Source organism: Ictalurus furcatus, chromosome 3 (assembly GCF_023375685.1).
Source record: "Ictalurus furcatus strain D&B chromosome 3, Billie_1.0, whole genome shotgun sequence".
NCBI classification, from domain to species: domain Eukaryota; kingdom Metazoa; phylum Chordata; class Actinopteri; order Siluriformes; family Ictaluridae; genus Ictalurus; species Ictalurus furcatus.
The window spans coordinates 37,856,337-37,877,420 of record NC_071257.1 but is presented as its reverse complement, the minus strand read 5'-3'; the positions used below and the strand labels follow the sequence as shown (position 1 = coordinate 37,877,420).

The 21,084-nt window shown below is 39.6% G+C and overlaps 1 protein-coding gene across 1 annotated transcript in view; it reads left to right on the top strand.

The window, feature by feature from the left end:
• Positions 1-21,084, top strand: part of LOC128605767 (uncharacterized) — a 37,975-nt gene that overhangs the window by 2,448 nt on the left and 14,443 nt on the right. Inside the window, exons 2-4 of the mRNA XM_053621481.1 lie at positions 15,315-17,606; positions 18,798-19,323; positions 20,128-20,655. Of these exons, the coding sequence (XP_053477456.1) occupies positions 15,315-17,606; positions 18,798-19,323; positions 20,128-20,655 (3,346 nt within the window). The remainder of the gene's footprint in view (positions 1-15,314; positions 17,607-18,797; positions 19,324-20,127; positions 20,656-21,084) is intronic.

Here is a 21,084-nt window from a genome sequence, read left to right as displayed (position 1 = left end):
GGGGAACAGAGTACAGATGTGACCTCAGCCACATGTGCACCATGGCGTCCAGCCCTAATTGTGTGGGAAGAGTGAGGGCGAATCACAGCGGGCCGTGTGTTGTCTCCTCGGAGGCGAATACATGCAATCCCGCTTGGCCAAACCTCGCCATATGGACACCGTGAGCTGGACAGCTCTCTAAGACCACGCTCCAGCCCGTGAGGGAGGTCATTGCACTAAGGAGACACCCCTAGAGTTTGACCCAAGGCTAGAAAGCGGGAACACTCAAATTCTCAGAGCATGTAGGCATCGCTGCGTGACACTGATTATTCTCTGAGGTTTCGTCCTTGGACGAAACCCCCAACTTCTCAGCCACCACTGAACGGTCTCCTGTGCAATAGGCCCATAAGCGCCAATAGTCTCCCAAGATCCATCTTTATCTTGCTCAGTGTTGGTAGGATTGACCCTACGCATGTTGGGGATAGAAATGCCCTCATCGTAGTAGAATCCTTACAACCCCTAGAAAAGTTCTGAGATTCAACCTGAGCCCCAAGCTCTTCATGTGGGCGAGAACACCATCTCGATGTTGAACCGCCAGTTCCCTGGATCGTGCTAGAATTAACCAATCATCCAGGTAGTTTAGTACACGGATGCCCTGGAGTCACAATGGAGCCAGAGTGACATCCATGCACTTTGTGAAGGTGCAAGGGGATAAAGTTACCGATATTTCTATGTGAAAATATGCACCTTTTAGATCTATCGTCACAAACCAGTCCTCAAACTGAATCTGTGGAACTATAAGTTTGGGCGTTAGCATCTTGAACCTGTATGTCCGAAGAGTACAGTTCAGATGACGCAGATCTAAAATTGGCTGAATACTCCTATTATTTGCGGATCAGGAAATAACGGCTGTAAAAACCTCCCTCCCTCAGGGAACGAGGTACATGTTCTATGGCCCCTTTGTCCAAGATGGATCTTACTTCCTGCACTAACGTCGGGCTCTGGTCTGTGCTGACTACTGTGGTGAGCACACCTCTGAACCGGGGGGTTGAGCTATAAACTGGACCCAGTAACCCTTTTCTACAGTAGACAGAACCCATGGAGACACATTTGGCAGTAGTTTCCACACTGTCCGATGGTCTTTTGGTGACGTTAACTATTCCACATTCTATTGGAGGGAAAGCATCAGATTTTCGTTGCCCTGTGACCAGAGAACACTGAAAACTTGGGACAGTCTTGCCTAGGGGAGGCCCTACAGTAGCACTGGGGCTACCTACTCTAACAACCTCATGTCCCCGATACGTCCGTCCATGGCCCCTCAGGACTGCTCTTCTTTGCCTGCATGGCCTTTATGACCATTCTCAGATAAGGCCTAGTAGCAGGCCGCGACTGTGGCCGCCCGGTTCCCCTGGCTGTCTGCGGGGGTTGACGGGCTGCCATACTCACCTTCTGGGTCTCCCTCGCACTAGCACATGCACTCTGAATGCCGCCATATGTCGAGCTCACTCAGCAGGTCTGCTTGGTAGGCCTGCAACACTGTCATTGTCTGCAGGCCTTGCCCACCAATCACACGGTGGCCTTACACGGTGGTTTGGATGGCAAAGCCGGCCCCCCTAATTACCTGCCGTCTATGGAGAGAGGTAGCTCGCAAGCGCCTCCTCCACCTTCAGCATAGCTAAATAGCCATGCCGTTCATTCCCCACAATGGCCGAATAATCCAACATCGTGGGGTTATACATACAGCTTATACATGGTTTTCCCCCAGAAGCCTGATATTTTGTCATGCACTTCTAGAAGAAAGGGGAGTTTTTGCAGTGTGAGGGATTTACTTTCACTGAGGAGAAAAAGGGTCATCCAACCTTAGTAATCACTTCAAGCAGCTCTTTATATGCTGCTCTCAGTTTTTAGCACATCCTTTTGGCTCCTCGGAGTCAGAGAGGAATTATTACTATTATTTTTGTGTGTGTGTTTTATTTTTTTAAAACTTTTTTTTCCCCTTTTGGCTTTCCATAGAGGAAGGAGGAGTCGTGACACGAGCTCCAAAATCCAGCGGCCAGCCCCGATCCGCTAGTCTCTGAAACCCAACTCGCTTCAGCTTCCGAGAAGAGGGCGAGTTGCGAGCCGAGCTGCTTAATGTAGGCATTACCATGCGCAGACTCTCGAGGCTGCCATCGCATGCTACACTCCTAAACACTTCACTCAGAAAGTGTGCACTATTCCCCGTGATGAAACGGGAGCAAGCCGTAACACACTTCCTGAATTCCCTCACTCATATTCTTCTCTCTTGCTCGTTCCTTTTTTTTTTTTTTTAAAGGGATAGAAATGTTCTGAGATTTTGAGAAAAGATAGTGAGGAAATGAGCGTCTTTTTGTTTCTTTACACAAACAACTGACATGCAGTCTTTCGCTGAAGATAATAAAGGCTGATGGCACGGTTCACAGGTGCCATATTTATATCATGTGATGTGCTTAATTGCCACGTCACCTGATCATGGCAGGCCTATAAATAAGGAACTCACCAATAACATTTACAAACTGAACTTTACCAACTAAAAGCAGTCATTCAGATATGATCAGCTAAGCTGGTATGTATAAAAATTAATTCTGAGAATTAATCTTTAAAATAGTCGTATAGGTCTACTTAAGACCTAAGAAAAAATCTTAGTTATGAGCTGGGAATAAAATTCTGATAATTATAAAAGTTCTATGTTACATACTCTAACCAATTTACAAGTTGGTTTTCTTAATAAGATCATTTTTAAAAATATTTTTTGCATTTAATGTTATTGTGTTTTTAAAATTATTCAACAGTTGTTACCTAATGCCAGTTATGCTGATAGTCCAGGCCATGTGGATTCTCCACACTTCTCTCCACAGTCTCAGCCTCTACCTTTACGACATGTTAGAAGTTGTGGACATGCAGTACATGCAAAAGCTGTTCTCATAAACCCAGCTTGAATGTACAGATTAATGAATTGTTTTCCTCTGGTGTGCACAGACATTCATACAAACATAGTTTCACTAAAGTCTGTATTACAGTATTAAATTAATGCTATGCTTGCATCTAACCCTAACTCCATAAACCTAATCTCAGTTTCCAGATGAAAATCTCCCAGATCTTTTAGTTGGTAAAAAACAAACAAACAGATTTCTATGACAAATTGTCACATCCATGTGAGTACATGCTCAATAATAATGGATAACTTCTCAGCATGTTAAAGCACAATGTGACTACGTAATATAATTAACCATTAATTATCATTTAAAATCATGTAATTGTATACTTAGTAATTTGGTCATTTGTACTACTTGAATAGTGTGTGTGTGTATGTGTGTGTGTGTATGTGTGTGTGTGTGTGTGAGAGAGAGAGAGAGAGAGAGAGTGAGTGAGAGATACTGAGAGAGACAAAGGGATATTCCTCTTTTCTTTGACACACCCTCATCTAGAATTTTACCTCAGACATTTTTTTCTCCATACAAAGTGGTATGGAGTAAGGGTTGGAGAAACTTTTTTCAGAATTATCTCTCTTCTCAAACATATTTGGAAATGTGAAATTATGCATTTGGCTATATATGGGATTGTAAAGAATAGAGGTGGGTTGAAGTGGATAGAGGTTGCATGAAAGGCAACGGGGCTGAACAAACAGATGGCAGTCCTTAACATTAATGGATATTCGGGCTTTGATCACTCAGGTACTGTGGTGTGAGACCATTCAGTGCTTTATAGGTCAGTAGTAGTATTTTATAATCAATGTGAAATTTCACTGGGAGCCAATGCAGTGTGGATAAGATCGGAGTGATGTGGTTGTATCTTCTGGTTCTAGTTAGGACTCTAGCAGCTGCATTCTGGACTAACTGGAGTTTGTTTATGCACCTACTGGAACATCCAGACAGTACAGCATTACAGTAATCTAGTCTAGAGGTGATGGAAGCATGAACCGTGCGCGTCATCAGCACAACAGTGGAAGCTAATACCATGTTTATGAATAATTGTACCCAGAGTTAGCATATATAGAGAAAAGAGAAGTGGAGGGTAGAACAGAGCCTTGTGGTTACAAGAAGTTACAATTTACATCTACGAACTGATAATGATCAATCAGATTTGACCTGAGTCAGGAGAGGGTTATCAATGTGGTTTGCTTTAGTGATTGGGAGACTGCTCTGTATTGTTTACCAGAGAGAAGTGGTTGAATATGACGTGGATGGGGTTTGGAGGGGATTTTTGTACCTCTTTCCCTGAAGTACATGGAATGAACAGAAGGAAATGTTTTTAAGGCATTGCTTACAATCTATTGAAGTTTTTTCATCAGAGAGTCTGTGTTGCTCTACCAGATGGACAGAACACTTTCAATAAATACTGAGTAGAACTGTGTTAGCAGCTGCTTACACAACTGTACTTCTTCAGCTGTGTGAGGAAATAAAATATACGTTGACAACACAGCTAGTCTTCAAATCACATTTTACTGAGTTTCTTATGCGTGTTGTAAGAAATCTACACAAGTCTCTGATGGTTATTATATCATATAGTCTATCAATAGCGTATAGAATATAACATGAACAATCCTAATAACATGATAGAAAGAAGGTACAAGGTGAGAGGTGGTCTATAAAGTAGATAATATCTACTAAAAATAGTACAATGACAGACTTTTTACAGATTGTGTAAAATGAATTGATGGCTGTGTAGTGTTACGTAAATCTTATATGTACTTAATGGTATGAACTGAGATGGTATATCAGGAGGAAAATATAAAATGTATTGGGTTTCTGAATATTTACAGGTCACTAGGTATATTTCTGTCACTATTTCAACAATATCACGTTATTCCAATGCTGCACACATCTGTGACAGTATTTTTAGATTGTATATTTTATATATGATATATTTCTGTTGTATTTTATATGGCGTAATGGAAATACTGAATTATAATGAATAATACTATTGGATCTGAGAGTATGAATAATGCAGTATAACATGTACATTAATGAACAGTTGAATATATTGTACATAAGTCATATCATTGTTAATCTGAGTTTATTTCTTTATCAAGAACAAGTCAAGTAATGCGCTGCACTCCGGACTACTTATTTAATTTCACAGGTGAAGCATCATGTTCTCTTAATGTGACTGCTTATGTGGTAAACTGATGAAAGACTGTTTTACACAATTCTTTTCATGATAATCCTCTCTGTCTGATTGAACACCCGTTATTGTTTAGGTGAGTAAAAATAGCCTTTTGTCACAGCATGCACAAGCAAGAGGGGGGTACGTCACTAAAGTTACACCTATAACCACTCCTTATGATTTCAGTTTACTTTTTGGCGAAATAATCTTCCACAACAGAGCCTGTTGGCATATAGACTTCAAATCGCTGAGGGAATTACAGGGAATAGATTATCATTTGAAATCATCTGGTTATGACTTTGAAGAATAAAATACGGTAATTAAATATTCTTTATTCTTTATTAATTCATTTGCCATTTATTTGCTCATATGTATTGCAAAGATACTGATTATACACAGCAAAATGTGAAAGTTTCTTCATTATTCTGCATCATTTCTCCATTTAGAAAATATATTTCGGAAAATAATTAAATGGTTGCATTTTTAAATTATTTTTAATTTAATGCATTATTTTTGTGGCACAGTGAAAATGTGAGGGAATAATATTGTGTCGATTAAGGATGTAGAAAAAGCTGTTGAATTTATTAGCCATATATTCTTATCAGAATATCAAAAATCACAATGAAAAGTCACAGTAGAGAAAAAAGTAATTTAAGCATATTATTATTGTTATTATTATTGGTGTTGTTGTTGTTGTTGTTGTTGTTGTTGTGTTGATAGATAATAGTAACAATATTAGTAGTAAATAGTAGCAAAAAATTAATTCAGCACATTAAAAAACAATGTAAACTCAGGTTTGATTTTATGGAATGTCAACAGGTTTGCTTTTTCTCAAAATAATGTCACCAATAACAGAACTCATCTCACAATATGTAAGTAAACTTTTAATTTTTTCACTTTAAGATGGACTGTATGTTTATCCCATATTTAATGTCATAAGAGGAAAATACTACTATTACATGTATATCATGCTTTTATTTTGACATTTTTTCTCTTATAAAAGATGTGTTGTGTTTGCCTGGTAAAATATCTAATTAATGCAATTAATTAGGTATAGTTTTTTATTTTATTTTATTATTTAAAATTTAAAACAGATAACGTTTGTCTCATTGTCTCATTAATGGTTTCATCTGCTGGTAATGACCACGAAAGGGAGCCAAAGATCATTTTGCTTTACCTATTAGTTTTGGAGGTTGCTCAGGTGAGCCACGACTGGAAAGAGAGAACCAGAACTATAATCAAGCAGCTGTCTATATTGAGTCATGTCAAAAGATAATTTTTTTTGGTTTTAAATGAAAAAAAAAAAGTAATAGAATTCCCTTTTTTTTGTACAAAATGTACCTGTAATCAGAGTACTTTGTTTTTTGACATAACTGTCTCCACACATCATACATAGGGGACTATGTTTGCCAGCACCATGCTGGTTGTGCCTTTGTTAGTGAATGTTTGTGGATGTCGACTTCTTAGTCAGTTCTTTTTGAATTTTTTAATAACATTGGCAAGTGTGTGTGTGATGTACTTGCCATGTTTCCGGTTAAAGTCCATTGCAACCTTGCAACAACATCTCGATCCAGCCATGAGAATGATTTCAAGTTTTTTTTTCGTCAAATTCTTAAAGGCTATCTGAAAAAATAAATGATATAAACTAAGACATTTTGTAAAAAAGTGTTAATTCCCCCTATATATGGAGACTTTTGGGACACAGATCTGCCATAATATAAAAACCATTGTGAAGGTCCCCTTGTGCTGCCAAAACAGCTCTGACACATCGAGGCATGGACTCCACAAGACCTCTGAAGTTGTGCTGTGGTATCTGGCACCAAGATGTTATCAGCAGATACTTTAAGTCCTGTTAATATTGAGGTGGATTGGACTTGTTTGTCTGGCACATCCCACAGATGCTCAATCAGATTGAGATCTGGACAATTTGGAGGCCGAGTCAACACCTTGAACTCATTGATACATTCCTCAAACTGTTCCTGAACTATATTTGCAGTGTGTCAGGGAGCAATTATCCTGCTGAAAGAGACCAGTGCCATTACGGAATACCATGGCCAGGAAGGAGTGTACTTGGTCTGCAGCAGTGTTTAGGTAGGTGGTTCGTGTCAAAGTGACATCCACATGAATGCCAGGACCCAAGGTTTCCAAGCAGAACATTGCCCAGAGCATCACACTGCCTCCACTGGCTCAATTTCTTCCCATAGTACATCCTGGTGCCGTCTCTTCCCCATGTAAGCGACCCATACACACACGTCCTCCACATAATGTAAAAGAAAACTTATTTCATCAGACCAGACCTTCTTCCATTGCTCCATGGTCCAGATCTGATGCTCACGTGCCCATTGTAGGTGTTTCGGTGGTGTACAGGGGGTCAGCATGGGCGCTCTGACTGGTCTGCAGCTATGCAGCTCCATACGCAGCAAGCCGTGATACTCTGTTTCTATCAGAACCAGCATGAACTTTTTCAGCAGTTTGTGCTACAGTAGCTATTCTGTGGGATCGGACCAGACGGGCTAGCCTTCACTCCCTACATGCATCAGTGAGCCTTGTGAGCCCATAATCCTGTCTCCTGTTCACTGGTTGTCCTTCCTTGGAGCACTTTTGGTAGGTACTAACCACTGCATACCGGGAACACCCCACCATTTTAAAGATGCTCTGACCCAGTTGTCTAGCCATGACAATTCGGCCCTTCTTAAAATCGCTCAGATCCTTACACATGCCCATTTTTCCTGCTTCCAAACACATCAACCTTGAGAACTGACTGGTGATTTGCTACCTAATATATCCTATCCCTTGACATTAAAGGTGGCATTAAAATTAGATAATCAATGTTATTCACTTAACCTGTCAGTGGTTTAATGTTATAGCTTATTGGTATATATACACACACACATACTGCTGGGGAAAAAAAAGACCAAGTCCAAAATGGCAAATTATTAAAATTTTAATGGTCTTAACAGATCATTGGTCACAAAATTAGCAAGAATGAAACATATAAATGTTTAACTTAGTATCTTTCAATGTTTAAGGAGAATGTTTAATGTTGTGGGTAAATTTGTGGACAGCTTTTTACAGAAAGAAGAGCCAGTGTTGTTCCATTCAATGGTGATGGCTTCAAACAGTTGATGAGTAGATTAAAATGTTTCCCGGTTAGTTTGTGTTTAATGTGAGACCAAATATTCTCTATAGGGTTCAAATCTGACCAGGCCAAATAATGAGCCTGATGGACTTGTGCGCAACCACTTTTTAGTGGTCTTCGCAGTGTGGGCAGGAGCCTTGTCATGGTGAAAAATAACATCTGATCTTTCCACTATAGAAAACAACTTTTGAATTGTGGGAAGCAAGCCTTTTTTTTTTTTTTTTTGCAATATTCTCCTGTATTCCACAGCATAAACTGACTTTTCCCACTGAAACAGCTCACAAGTACCAGTAGCTGTAAAGGCTTCACACCCCATGGCACCTTTCCTCCATGCTTAACTGTAGTAGAGAAGCATTCACTATTGTATTTCTCACCAGATCTTCAATGACACCTCTCTGGAGCATCACCATGCAACTCAAATAGTGATTCATCACTACACACAGCAATGGCTTTCTAAAACATCTTCTAGACACAAAACCTGCATTACATAAACTTCTGGTTATTGTTCTTCTCAAAGAGTCTTGTTTTCTGAGCTATTGAATTTTGCTGACAGATTTTGTAGCCTTTTTTCCTGTCTTTGAGAACTGTAAATTTTAGCAGATGGCTTTTGACATTCCAGATTCTTTCTTTCTGGCAACATTAACTGTTGTTTCAAAGCACTGCCATCTTATCTATATAATAGCTAACAGAGAAAGAGGGATTTCCACTGCCTTAGGGTCTTGGAAGTTTCAGAATAGCTATCATGATTTTACCTTTGTGTACAAGAAGACTAGATGAGTAAATTTCCCTCTTTAGAATTTTCTGTATTTTTGCATAAATGTGACCTAAAACATCACCAGATATTCACACAGGTCCTAAAAGTAGATCAAGAGAACCCGCTTAAACAAATGAGACAAAAATATTATACATGGTCATTTATTTATTGAGTAAAAAGGTCAAAGTTTCATATCTGTGAGGGGTAAAAGTATGGGCACTTTTGCTTTCAGTATGTGGTGTGACCCCCTTGTGCAGCAATATCTGCAGATAAACATTTGGGATAACTGTTGATCAGTCCTGCACATCGGCTTGGAGGAATTTTAGCCCATTCCTCAGTACAGAACAGCTTCAACTCTGGGATGTCGGTGGGTTTCCTCACATGAACTGCTTGCTTCAGGTCGTTCCACAACATTTCTATTGGATTAAGGTCAGGACTTTGACTTGGCCATTCCAAAACATTAACTTTATTCTTCTTTAACCATTCTTTGGTAGAACGACTCGTGTGTTTAGGATTGTTGTCTTGCTGCGTGACCCACTTTCTCTTCAGATTCAGTTCATGAACAGATGTCTTGACATTTTCCTTTAGAATTAGCTGGTATAATTCAGAATTCATTGTTCCATCATTAATTGCAAGTTCTCCTGGCACAGATGCAGCAAAACAGGCCCCAACCCTGATATTACTACCACCACCGTGTTTCACAGATGGGATAAGGTTCTTATGCTGGAATTCAGTCTATTTTCTACAAACGTAACACTTCTCATTTAAACCAAAAAGTTATCTTTTGGTCTCCTCCATCCACAAAACATTTTTCCAATAACTTTCTGGCTTGTCCATGTGATCTTTGGTAAACTGCAGGTAGGCAGCAATGTTCAGACATTGATAGATCCCTGTTCTTTAAATAAAACAGGATGCTCATTCACACCTGATCATCATCCCATTGATTGAAAACACCTGACTCTAATTTCACCTTCAGATTAACTCTTAATCCTAGAGATTCACATACTTTTACCCCTCACAGATATGTAATATTGGATTCAATTCAATTCAATTTTATTTGTATAGCGCTTTTTACAATAGACATTGTCTCAAAGCAGCTTTACAGAAATATCAACACGGTATACAGATATTAAAGGTGCGAATTTATCCGAGCTGAGCAAGCCACTGAGTGGCGACGGTGTCAAGGAAAAACTCCCTAAGATGTTTTAAGAGGAAGAAACCTTGAGAGGAACCAGACTCGTATATATAACCCATCCTCATCTGGGTAACAACAGATAATGTGAAAAAGTTCATTATTGATTTATATGAATTCTGTATGGCCATAGAAGCAGCCGTAGTCCCAGAAGTCTGGAATTGGAGTAGATTAGAGCTCCATCCAGAGGCAGGACATCCGAAACGGATCAGGCAGGTCCGGAGATCAGAAAGGATCAGGATCTCTAGTATCTCCGTAAAATCGTGTGTGGCTCGGCAGAAGGAGAGTGGGAGAGAAAAGATTATTAGGACTGGGATAGCATAATAGAGAGACTAGTCAGGGTAGGCATGAGTAAAAAAATACGTTTTAAGCCTAGACTTAAACACTGAGACTGTGTCTGAGGCCCGAACACTAATTGGAAGACTGTTCTATAACTGTGGGGCTCTATAAGAGAAAGCTCTTCCCCCTGCTGTAGCCTTCACTATTCTAGGTACCATCAAATAGCCTGCATCTTTTGATCTAAGTAGGCGTGGCGAATCATAGAAAACCAAAAGGTCGATTATATACTGTGGTGCGAGACCGTTTAGTGCTTTATAAGTTAATAAAAGTATTTTATAATCAATGCGAGATTTAACTGGGAGCCAATGTAGCGTTGATAAGATTGGGGTGATATGGTCATATCTTCTGTTTCAAGTTAGGACTCTAGCAGCTGCATTTTGGACTAACTGGAGTTTGTTTATGTTCCTACTGGAACATCCAGACAGTAAGGCATTACAGTAATCTAATCTAGAGGTGATGAATGCATGAACTAGTATTTCTGCATCATGTAGTGACAATATATTTCTTATCTTAGAAATATTTCTGAGATGAAAGAAGGCTATTCTAGTAATATTATCTACATGAGCATCAAATGATAGGCTGGGGTCAATAATCACTCCAAGGTCTTTTACTACTGTACATGATGAAACAGAATGTCCATCCAGAGTAACCATGTGATCAGAAAGCTTATTTCTAGCTACACGTGGTCCTAATACAAGTATTTCTGTTTTATCAGAATTAAGTAAAAGGAAGTTAGTTAACATCCAATGTCTAATGTCCTTTACACAATCCTCAACTTTACTAAGCTGCTGTCTATCCTCTGGCTTCGCTGAAACATACAACTGTGTATCATCAGCATAACAGTGGAAGTTAATTCCATGTTTACGAATAATTTGACCCAGAGGTAGTATATACAAAGTAAAAAGCAGTGGGCCTAAAACAGAACCCTGCAGAACTCCAAAGGTAACCTCGGTATGCACGGAGAAGTCTCCATTTACATCTACGAATTGATAATGATCGGTCAGATAAGACCTGAGCCAAGAGAGGACTGTTCCCTTAATGCCAACAACATTTTCTAATCTATCAAGGAGCATAGTATGATCTATAGTATCAAAATCATTTTGGATGAATGGATCAATGGATCATTTTCCCCAAATAAATAAATAAATAACCAACTATAATATTTTTGTCTCATTAGTTTAATGCAGTCTCTGTAGTTTAATTGGTTTATCTTTATCTACATTTAGGACTTGTGTAAAAAAAAAAGAAAAGCTGATGACAGTTTAGATCATTTATGAATAAATATGAAAAAATCACGATTTTTACAAGATAATGTAATTTCCCCCTTTTTACTAGCACCTTATTTTGATAATTTTTAGTGCAACTGTCATACAGGTATTTTATGGCAATGTTGTTAAAATATTTAGATCGGTTGCGAATTGAAATTACAACAATTCTGAAAACCTTGGGACAGTATGGAAAATGCAATAACACAAACAAAAAGTCATTTGAAAATTCAATTCACCCTGTATTATATTAACGCATTATTTGATGTTTAATTATTTGATGAGAACACGACGGCTGTTCTGTCCAAAAACTATTTGAAATGTCGACTCATTGGACCACAAAACACTGTTTCCACTGTGCTACTGTCCATCTCAGATGAGACCAGGCCCAGAGAAGTGGGCAGAGCTTCTGGACAGTGTTGACTGGACAAGGTTTACCAAAGTATTCACGAGCCCATGTCAGGATCTCCATTACAGACTCATGATGGTTTTTAAGACAGTGACATCTGAGGGATTGGAGATCACGCACATTCAGAAATGGTTTTCGGATTTGCCCTTTACACACCGTGATTTGACTGGATTCCTTGAATATTTTCATTATATTGTGCACTGTAGAAGTGAAATGGCCAAAATCCTCCCGATTTGTCTTTGGGGAATGTTCTTCTCAAAGTGTTGGATTATTCGCTGACGCATCTGTTGGCAGATCGGCGAGCCTCGAACCAGTCCTTGCTCTTGAAGGTCTCAGCCTTTTTTGGAGGCTCCTTATAGACTATGATTAGATGATTGTCTCACCAGTTTCACATCACCTTCTTATTTCAACTTCTCACATCGCTATTAGTCCTAAATTGCCCTGTCCCAACTTGGGCAACGTGTTGCATGCATCAATTTCAAAATAAATATTTATCATCAAAAAACGATGTAGTTGATTAGGTAAACCATCAAATACCTGGTTCTTTGTTTAAATACAAGTCAAAGTACATTTACACATCACTCCTCTTTGTTTTTATTAGCATTTTCCATACTGTCCCAACTTTATCAGAATTGGGGTTGTATTAAAATAAGAAATTTGTGTTCACCATGCCATCTACTGTCTGACATCCATCCAAAGTATATGAGCTTGTAACACAATATAGTGTTAGGGATCAAATGATGATTTTATTTAATAAAGTTCCTCATCCTACCCTAAAATAAATTTTTGGTTATGCTGCTTAGTTCAGATCAGACTTGAGCATGATAGACCTTCTGTAGTCTGACTGACAATCTTTTTATAATTAGGATCAAGCCATTTTTTGTACTCTCCAGTGTAATTCATGTGTTTATTTCACCAGATTCAGATGCTTCACATAGAAAAATAACAAAATGATGCATGGGAAGAGCCAGTGAATCGATATGATCAGAAACATGTTTGTAGGGGGTTGAAATAGAAACAAGAAAAGTTCTTAATTTGTCATTTATCATATTATACAAATGTTACCATTGAATAATATAAACGTTATCACTTGTGATGTTTAGGCCACCTTTTTTTTTTATTATTTGAATGATAAAGTAATTTAATGTTATTAAATTAAAATAATAACAATATACTGTGTTTGTAACAGTGTGTCTATGGTTGGTATTTAGTGGGACCAGAAGCGACAAGTAAGTAGCGGCCACAATTCTTGTCCCTTCAGTATATTCTGTATGTAAGATGACTTGGAAAAAAAAAAAAAAAATTAAATAATTTATTTAAGTATTTACCATAAAACATTTGAATAATCTTTGATATATGATGCCTTGACTTCAGGACAACATCCACAATGCAGCCATCAACAGAATCAACAACAGAATCAACTGAAGCATCAACAAAAACAGACAAAATACAAATGAATACATCATATACACCACCAACAACAGAAACAACCACTGCTACTGTATCCACAAGACAGGCTACAACAAACACAGAACCAACAGAAACTGCAATTACAACTACTCCAGCTCCAAGTACTACAACTGAAGCTCAAACAACTACAGAGGAACCAACCACAGCTACAACTGTATCATCATCTGCAACACCAACCATCACTACTGAATCCACAACACAGACTACAACAAGCACAGAACCAACAACAGAAACAACTGCAGTTATAACTACTCCAGCTCCAAACACTACAACTGAAACACAAACAAGTACAGAGGAACCAACCACACCTACAACTGTACCATCATCTACAACAGCAATATCAACCATCACTGCTGAATCCACAAGACAGGCTACAACAAGCACAGAACCAACAACAGAAACTGCAATTACAACTACTCCAGTTCCAGGCACTACAACTGGAGCTCAAACAACTGCAGAGGAACCAACCACATCTACAACTGTACTATCATCTACAACACCAATATCAACCATCACTACTGAATCCACAACACAGACTACAACAAGCACAGAACCAACAATAGAAACAACTGCAGTTACAACTACTTCAGCTCCAAGCACTACAACTGAAACACAAACAACTACAGAGGAACCAACCACACCTACAACTGTACCATCATCTACAACACCAATATCAACCATCACTACTGAATCCACAACACAGTCTACAACAAGCACAGAACCAACAACAGAAATAACTGCCATTACAACTACTCCAGCTCCAAGCACAACAATCACAGACCCAACAATAGAAACAACTGCCATTACAACTACTCCAGCTCCAAGCACTACAACTGAAACACAAACAACTACAGAGGAACCAACCACACCTACAACACCAATATCAACCATCACTACTGAATCCACAAGACAGGCTACAACAAGCACAGAACCAACAACAGAAACAACTACTGTTACAACTACTCCAGCTCCAAGCACCACAACTGAAACACAAACAACTACAGAGGAACCAACCACATCTACAACTGTACCATCATCTACAACAGCAATATCAACCATCACTACTGAATCCACAAGACAGGCTACAACAAACACAGAACCAACAGAAACTGCAATTACAACTACTCCAGCTCCAAGTACTACAACTGAAGCTCAAACAACTACAGAGGAACCAACCACAGCTACAACTGTATCATCATCTGCAACACCAACCATCACTACTGAATCCACAACACAGACTACAACAATCACAGAACCAACAATAGAAACAACTGCTGTTACAACTACTCCAGCTCCAAGCACTACAACTGAAACACAAACAACTACAGAGGAAACAACCACACCTACAACTGTACCATTATCTACAACAGCAATATCAACCATCACTGCTGAATCCACAAGACAGGCTACAACAAGCACAGAACCAACAACAGAAACTGCAATTACAACTACTCCAGTTCCAGGCACTACAACTGGAGCTCAAACAACTGCAGAGGAACCAACCACACCTACAACACCAATATCAACCATCACTACTGAATCCACAAGACAGGCTACAACAAGCACAGAACCAACAACAGAAACAACTGCAGTTACAACTACTTCAGCTCCAAACACTACAACTGAAACACAAACAACTACAGAGGAACCAACCACACCTATAACTGTACCATCATCTACAACACCAATATCAACCATCACTACTGAATCCACAACACAGACTACAACAATCACAGAACCAACAATAGAAACAACTGCTGTTACAACTACTCCAGCTCCAAGCACTACAACTGAAACACAAACAACTACAGAGGAACCAACCACACCTACAACTGTACTATCATCTACAACACCAATATCAACCATCACTACTGAATTCACAAGACAGGCAACAACAATCACAGAACCAACAATAGAAACAACTGCCGTTACAACTACTCCAGCTCCAAGCACTACAACTGAAACACAAACAACTACAGAGGAACCAACCACACCTACAACTGTACCATTATCTACAACACCAATATCAACCATCACTACTGAATCCACAACACAGTCTACAACAAGCACAGAACCAACAACAGAAACAACTACAGTTACAACTACTCCAGCTCCAAGCACTACAACTGAAACACAAACAACTACAGAGGAACCAACCACAGCTACAACTGTACTATCATCTACACCAATATCAACCATTACTACTGAATCCACAAGACAGGCAACAACAATCACAGAACCAACAACAGAAACAACTGAAGTTACAACTACTCCAGCTCCAAGCACTACAACTGAAACACAAACAACTATAGAGGAACCAACGACAGCTACAACTGTACTATCATCTACAACACCAATATCGACCATCACTACTGAATCCACAACACAGGCTACAACAAGCACAGAACCAACAACAGTTAGAACTACTCCAGCTCCAAGCACCACAACTGAAACACAAACAACTACAGAGGAACCAACCACATCTACAACTGTATTATCATCTTCAACAGCAATATCAACCATCACTACTGAAACCACAAGACAGGCTATAACAAGCACAGAACCAACAACAGAAACAACTGCAGTTACAACTACTCCAGCTCCAAGCACTACAACTGAAACACAAACAACTACAGAGGAACCAACCACACCTACAACTGTATTATCATCTACAACACCAATATCAACCATCACTACTGAATCCACAACACAGACTACAACAATCACAGAACCAACAATAGAAACAACTGCTGTTACAACTACTCCAGCTCCAAGCACTACAACTGAAACACAAACAACTACAGAGGAACCAACCACACCTACAACTGTACTATCATCTACAACACCAATATCAACCATCACTACTGAATTCACAAGACAGGCAACAACAATCACAGAACCAACAATAGAAACAACTGCCGTTACAACTACTCCAGCTCCAAGCACTACAACTGAAACACAAACAACTACAGAGGAACCAACCACACCTACAACTGTACCATTATCTACAACACCAATATCAACCATCACTACTGAATCCACAATACAGTCTACAACAAGCACAGAACCAACAACAGAAACAACTACAGTTACAACTACTCCAGCTCCAAGCACTACAACTGAAACACAAACAACTACAGAGGAACCAACCACAGCTACAACTGTACTATCATCTACACCAATATCAACCATTACTACTGAATCCACAAGACAGGCAACAACAATCACAGAACCAACAACAGAAACAACTGAAGTTACAACTACTCCAGCTCCAAGCACTACATCTGAAACACAAACAACTATAGAGGAACCAACGACAGCTACAACTGTACTATCATCTACAACACCAATATCGACCATCACTACTGAATCCACAACACAGGCTACAACAAGCACAGAACCAACAACAGTTAGAACTACTCCAGCTCCAAGCACCACAACTGAAACACAAACAACTACAGAGGAACCAACCACATCTACAACTGTATTATCATCTTCAACAGCAATATCAACCATCACTACTGAAACCACAAGACAGGCTATAACAAGCACAGAACCAACAACAGAAACAACTGCAGTTACAACTACTCCAGCTCCAAGCACTACAACTGAAACACAAACAACTACAGAGGAACCAACCACACCTACAACTGTATTATCATCTACAACACCAATATCAACCATCACTACTGAATCCACAACACAGGCAACAACAATCACAGAACCAACAATAGAAACAACTGCCGTTACAACTACTCCAGCTCCAAGCACTACAACTGAAACACAAACAACTACAGAGGAAACAACCACAACTACAAATGTACCATCATCTACAACACCAATATCAACCATCACTACTGAATTCACAAGACAGGCTACAACAAGCACAGAACCAACAACAGAAACAACTGCAGTTACAACTACTCCAGCTCCAAGCACAACAATCACAGAACCAACAATAGAAACAACTGCCGCTAAAACTACTCCAGCTCCAAGCACTACAACTGAAACACAAACAACTACAGAGGAACCAACCACACCTACAACACCAATATCAACCATCACTACTGAATCCACAAGACAGGCTACAACAAGCACAGAACCAACAACAGAAACTGCAATTACAACTACTCCAGCTCCAAGCACTACAACTGGAGCTCAAACAACTACAGAGGAACCAACCACACCTACAACTGTACTATCATCAACACCAATATCAACCATCACTACTGAATCCACAAGACAGGCTACAACAAGCACAGAACCAACAACAGAAACTGCAATTACAACTACTCCAGCTCCAAGCACTACAACTGAAACACAAACAACTACAGAGAAACCAACCACACCTACAACACCAATATCAACCATCACTACTGAATCCACAACACAGGCTACAACAATCACAGAACCAACAACAGAAACTGCAATTACAACTACTCCAGTTCCAAGCACTACAACTGGAGCTCAAACAACTACAGAGGAACCAACCACACCTACAACACCAATATCAACCATCACTACTGAATCCACAAGACAGGCAACAACAATCACAGAACCAACAATAGAAACAACTGCCATTACAACTACTCCAGCTCTAAGCACTACAACTGAAACACAAACAACTACAGAGGAACCAACCACAGCTACAACTGTACTATCATCTACAACACCAATATCAACCATCACTACTGAATCCACAAGACAGGCAACAACAATCACAGAACCAACAACAGAAACAACTGAAGTTACAACTACTCCAGCTCCAAGCACTACAACTGAAACAAAAACAACTCCAGAGGAAACAACCACACGTACAACTGTACCATCATCTACAACACCAATATCAACCATCACTACTGAATCCACAACACAGGTTACAACAAGCACAGAACCAACAACAGAAACTGCAATTACAACTACTCCAGCTCCAAGCACTACAAGTGAAGCTCAAACAACTACAGAGGAACCAACCACACCTCCAACTGTATCATCATCTGCAACACCAACCATCACTACTGAATCCACAAGACAGGCTACAACACGCACAGAACCAATAACAGGAACAACTGCCGTTACAACTACTCCAGCTCCAAGCACTACAACTGAAACACAAACAACTACAGAGGAACCAACCACACCTACAGTGTTACCATCATCTACAACACCAACACCGACCAACACTACTGAATCCACAAAACAGGCTACAACAATCACAGAACCAACAATAGAAACAACTGCCGTTACAACTACTCCAACTCCAAGCACTACAACTGAAGCATCAAAAGCAGAATCAACTAATCAATTAACAACCAATATTGCCACAAGCACCACAGCAGAAACGCTAAAAACTACAGAGGAAACTCCATCAACTACACCTAAATATAGGTTACCAACTACAACTCTAACAACGGAATTAACCACTACCACTGAATCCAAAACACAGGCTACAACAGAAACAACAACAGAAGGAACTATTGCTTGTACTACGGTTTCAAGCAAATCAACTGAAGCATCTACAACTACAGAGGAAACCGCAATAAATACATCTGCAACTATCCCAACAACAATTACAACACAAATATATGAAGTTCCCACAAAGGAATCCACAACACAGGCTGCAACAACCACAGAACCCACAACAGAAGAATCGTCAGGATTAACAACTATGTTTGCTCCAAGCACAACTAAAAAATCAACAACTGCAGAAGAAAATCTAACATCTACACCTATAACTGGGAGCCCAACAACTATACCTACACCTGTACCAACAAAGATTACAACACCCACAAATGAATTGTCCACTACTACTTTTAGTTCAACACAGGCCACAACAACCACAGAACCAACAAAAGCAGAATCAAGTGCATCTACAACTACACTAGTCCCAGGTACAGCATCTGAAACAACAACTACAGAGGGGACAAATACAGCTACAACTGTGCCACAAACTACAATACTAACAACAAAAGTGACCTCTTCCACTGAATCCACAACACAGGCTACTGTTACCACAGAACCAACAATTGCAGAATCATCTGGATTAACAACTACATTAGCTCAAAGCACCACCAAAGAAGCATTAACAACTACAGAGGAAATACCAGCAGCGACACTTACAACTCTACCACCAACTACATTAGTAACACCAGAAGTGACTCATACAACTTCATCCACACAGGCTACAACAACCACAGAACCAACAACAGCAGAATCAACAACAGTTGAATCAATGACCACAGAATCAACAGGATTAACAATGACCTTAGTTCCAAGCACCTCATCTGAATCAACAACTACAAAGGAATCTCAATCAACTATACTGACAACTGTGCCACAAACTACAACAAAAATAATAGAAGCAACTACTATCTCTCAATACACATCACAGGCTACAATAACTATGGAACAAACAGCAGCACAATCAGCTGCATCTATGACTATTTTGAGTCCAAGCACTACACCTGAAGCATCAACAACTACAGTGGGGGCACCAACAATACCAACAACAGAAGTACCCACTATGAGTGCATCCACAACACAGGCTACAACATCCACAGAATCAACAGCAGCAGCATCCACAACAGCATTATCCACCATAGCAGAATCAACTGGATTAACAACCACCATTTCTCCAGACACAACTGAGGAAACTCCATCAACTACACCTACAACTGTGCCACCAACTCCAATACTGGACATGACCACTACAACTGAATCCACAATAGCAGAATCAACTGAATTAAAAACTACCTTAGCTCTAAGCACAACTAAAGCCCCAACAACTACAGAGGAAACTGCATCAACTACACCTACAACTGTGCAACAAACTTCAACCAAAACCATGGACATGACCAGAACTCCAGCATCAACAACAGTATCCCCAACAGCAGAATCAACTCAATTAACTACCTTAGCTCCAAGCAACACAAATGAAGCATCAACAACTACAGAGGAAACTCCATCAACCACACCAAAACCTCTGTCAGAAACTACAACTCAAACAATGGAAGCAAAACTTACAACTGAATTTACAACACAGGCACCACCAACTACAACACTGACAATGGAAGTGACTACACCTACAACGGTGCCACAAATAACTCAAACAATGGAAGCAACCACTACAACCAAATTCACAACACAAGCAATATCACCCACAGAACCACCAACAGGAGAATCTACAAGAGTAGAATCAACTGGATTAATAACTACCATAACTCCAAGTACCACAACTGAAGCATCAACAACTTCAGAGGAAACTCAATTAACTACATTTACAACTATGCTCCCAACTACAACTTTAAACACATTGGAGGTTACAACAACCACAGAACCAACAACAGCAGAATCAACTATATTAACAACCACCATAGCTCCATCCACCACAATTAAAGTACAAACAGCTACAGA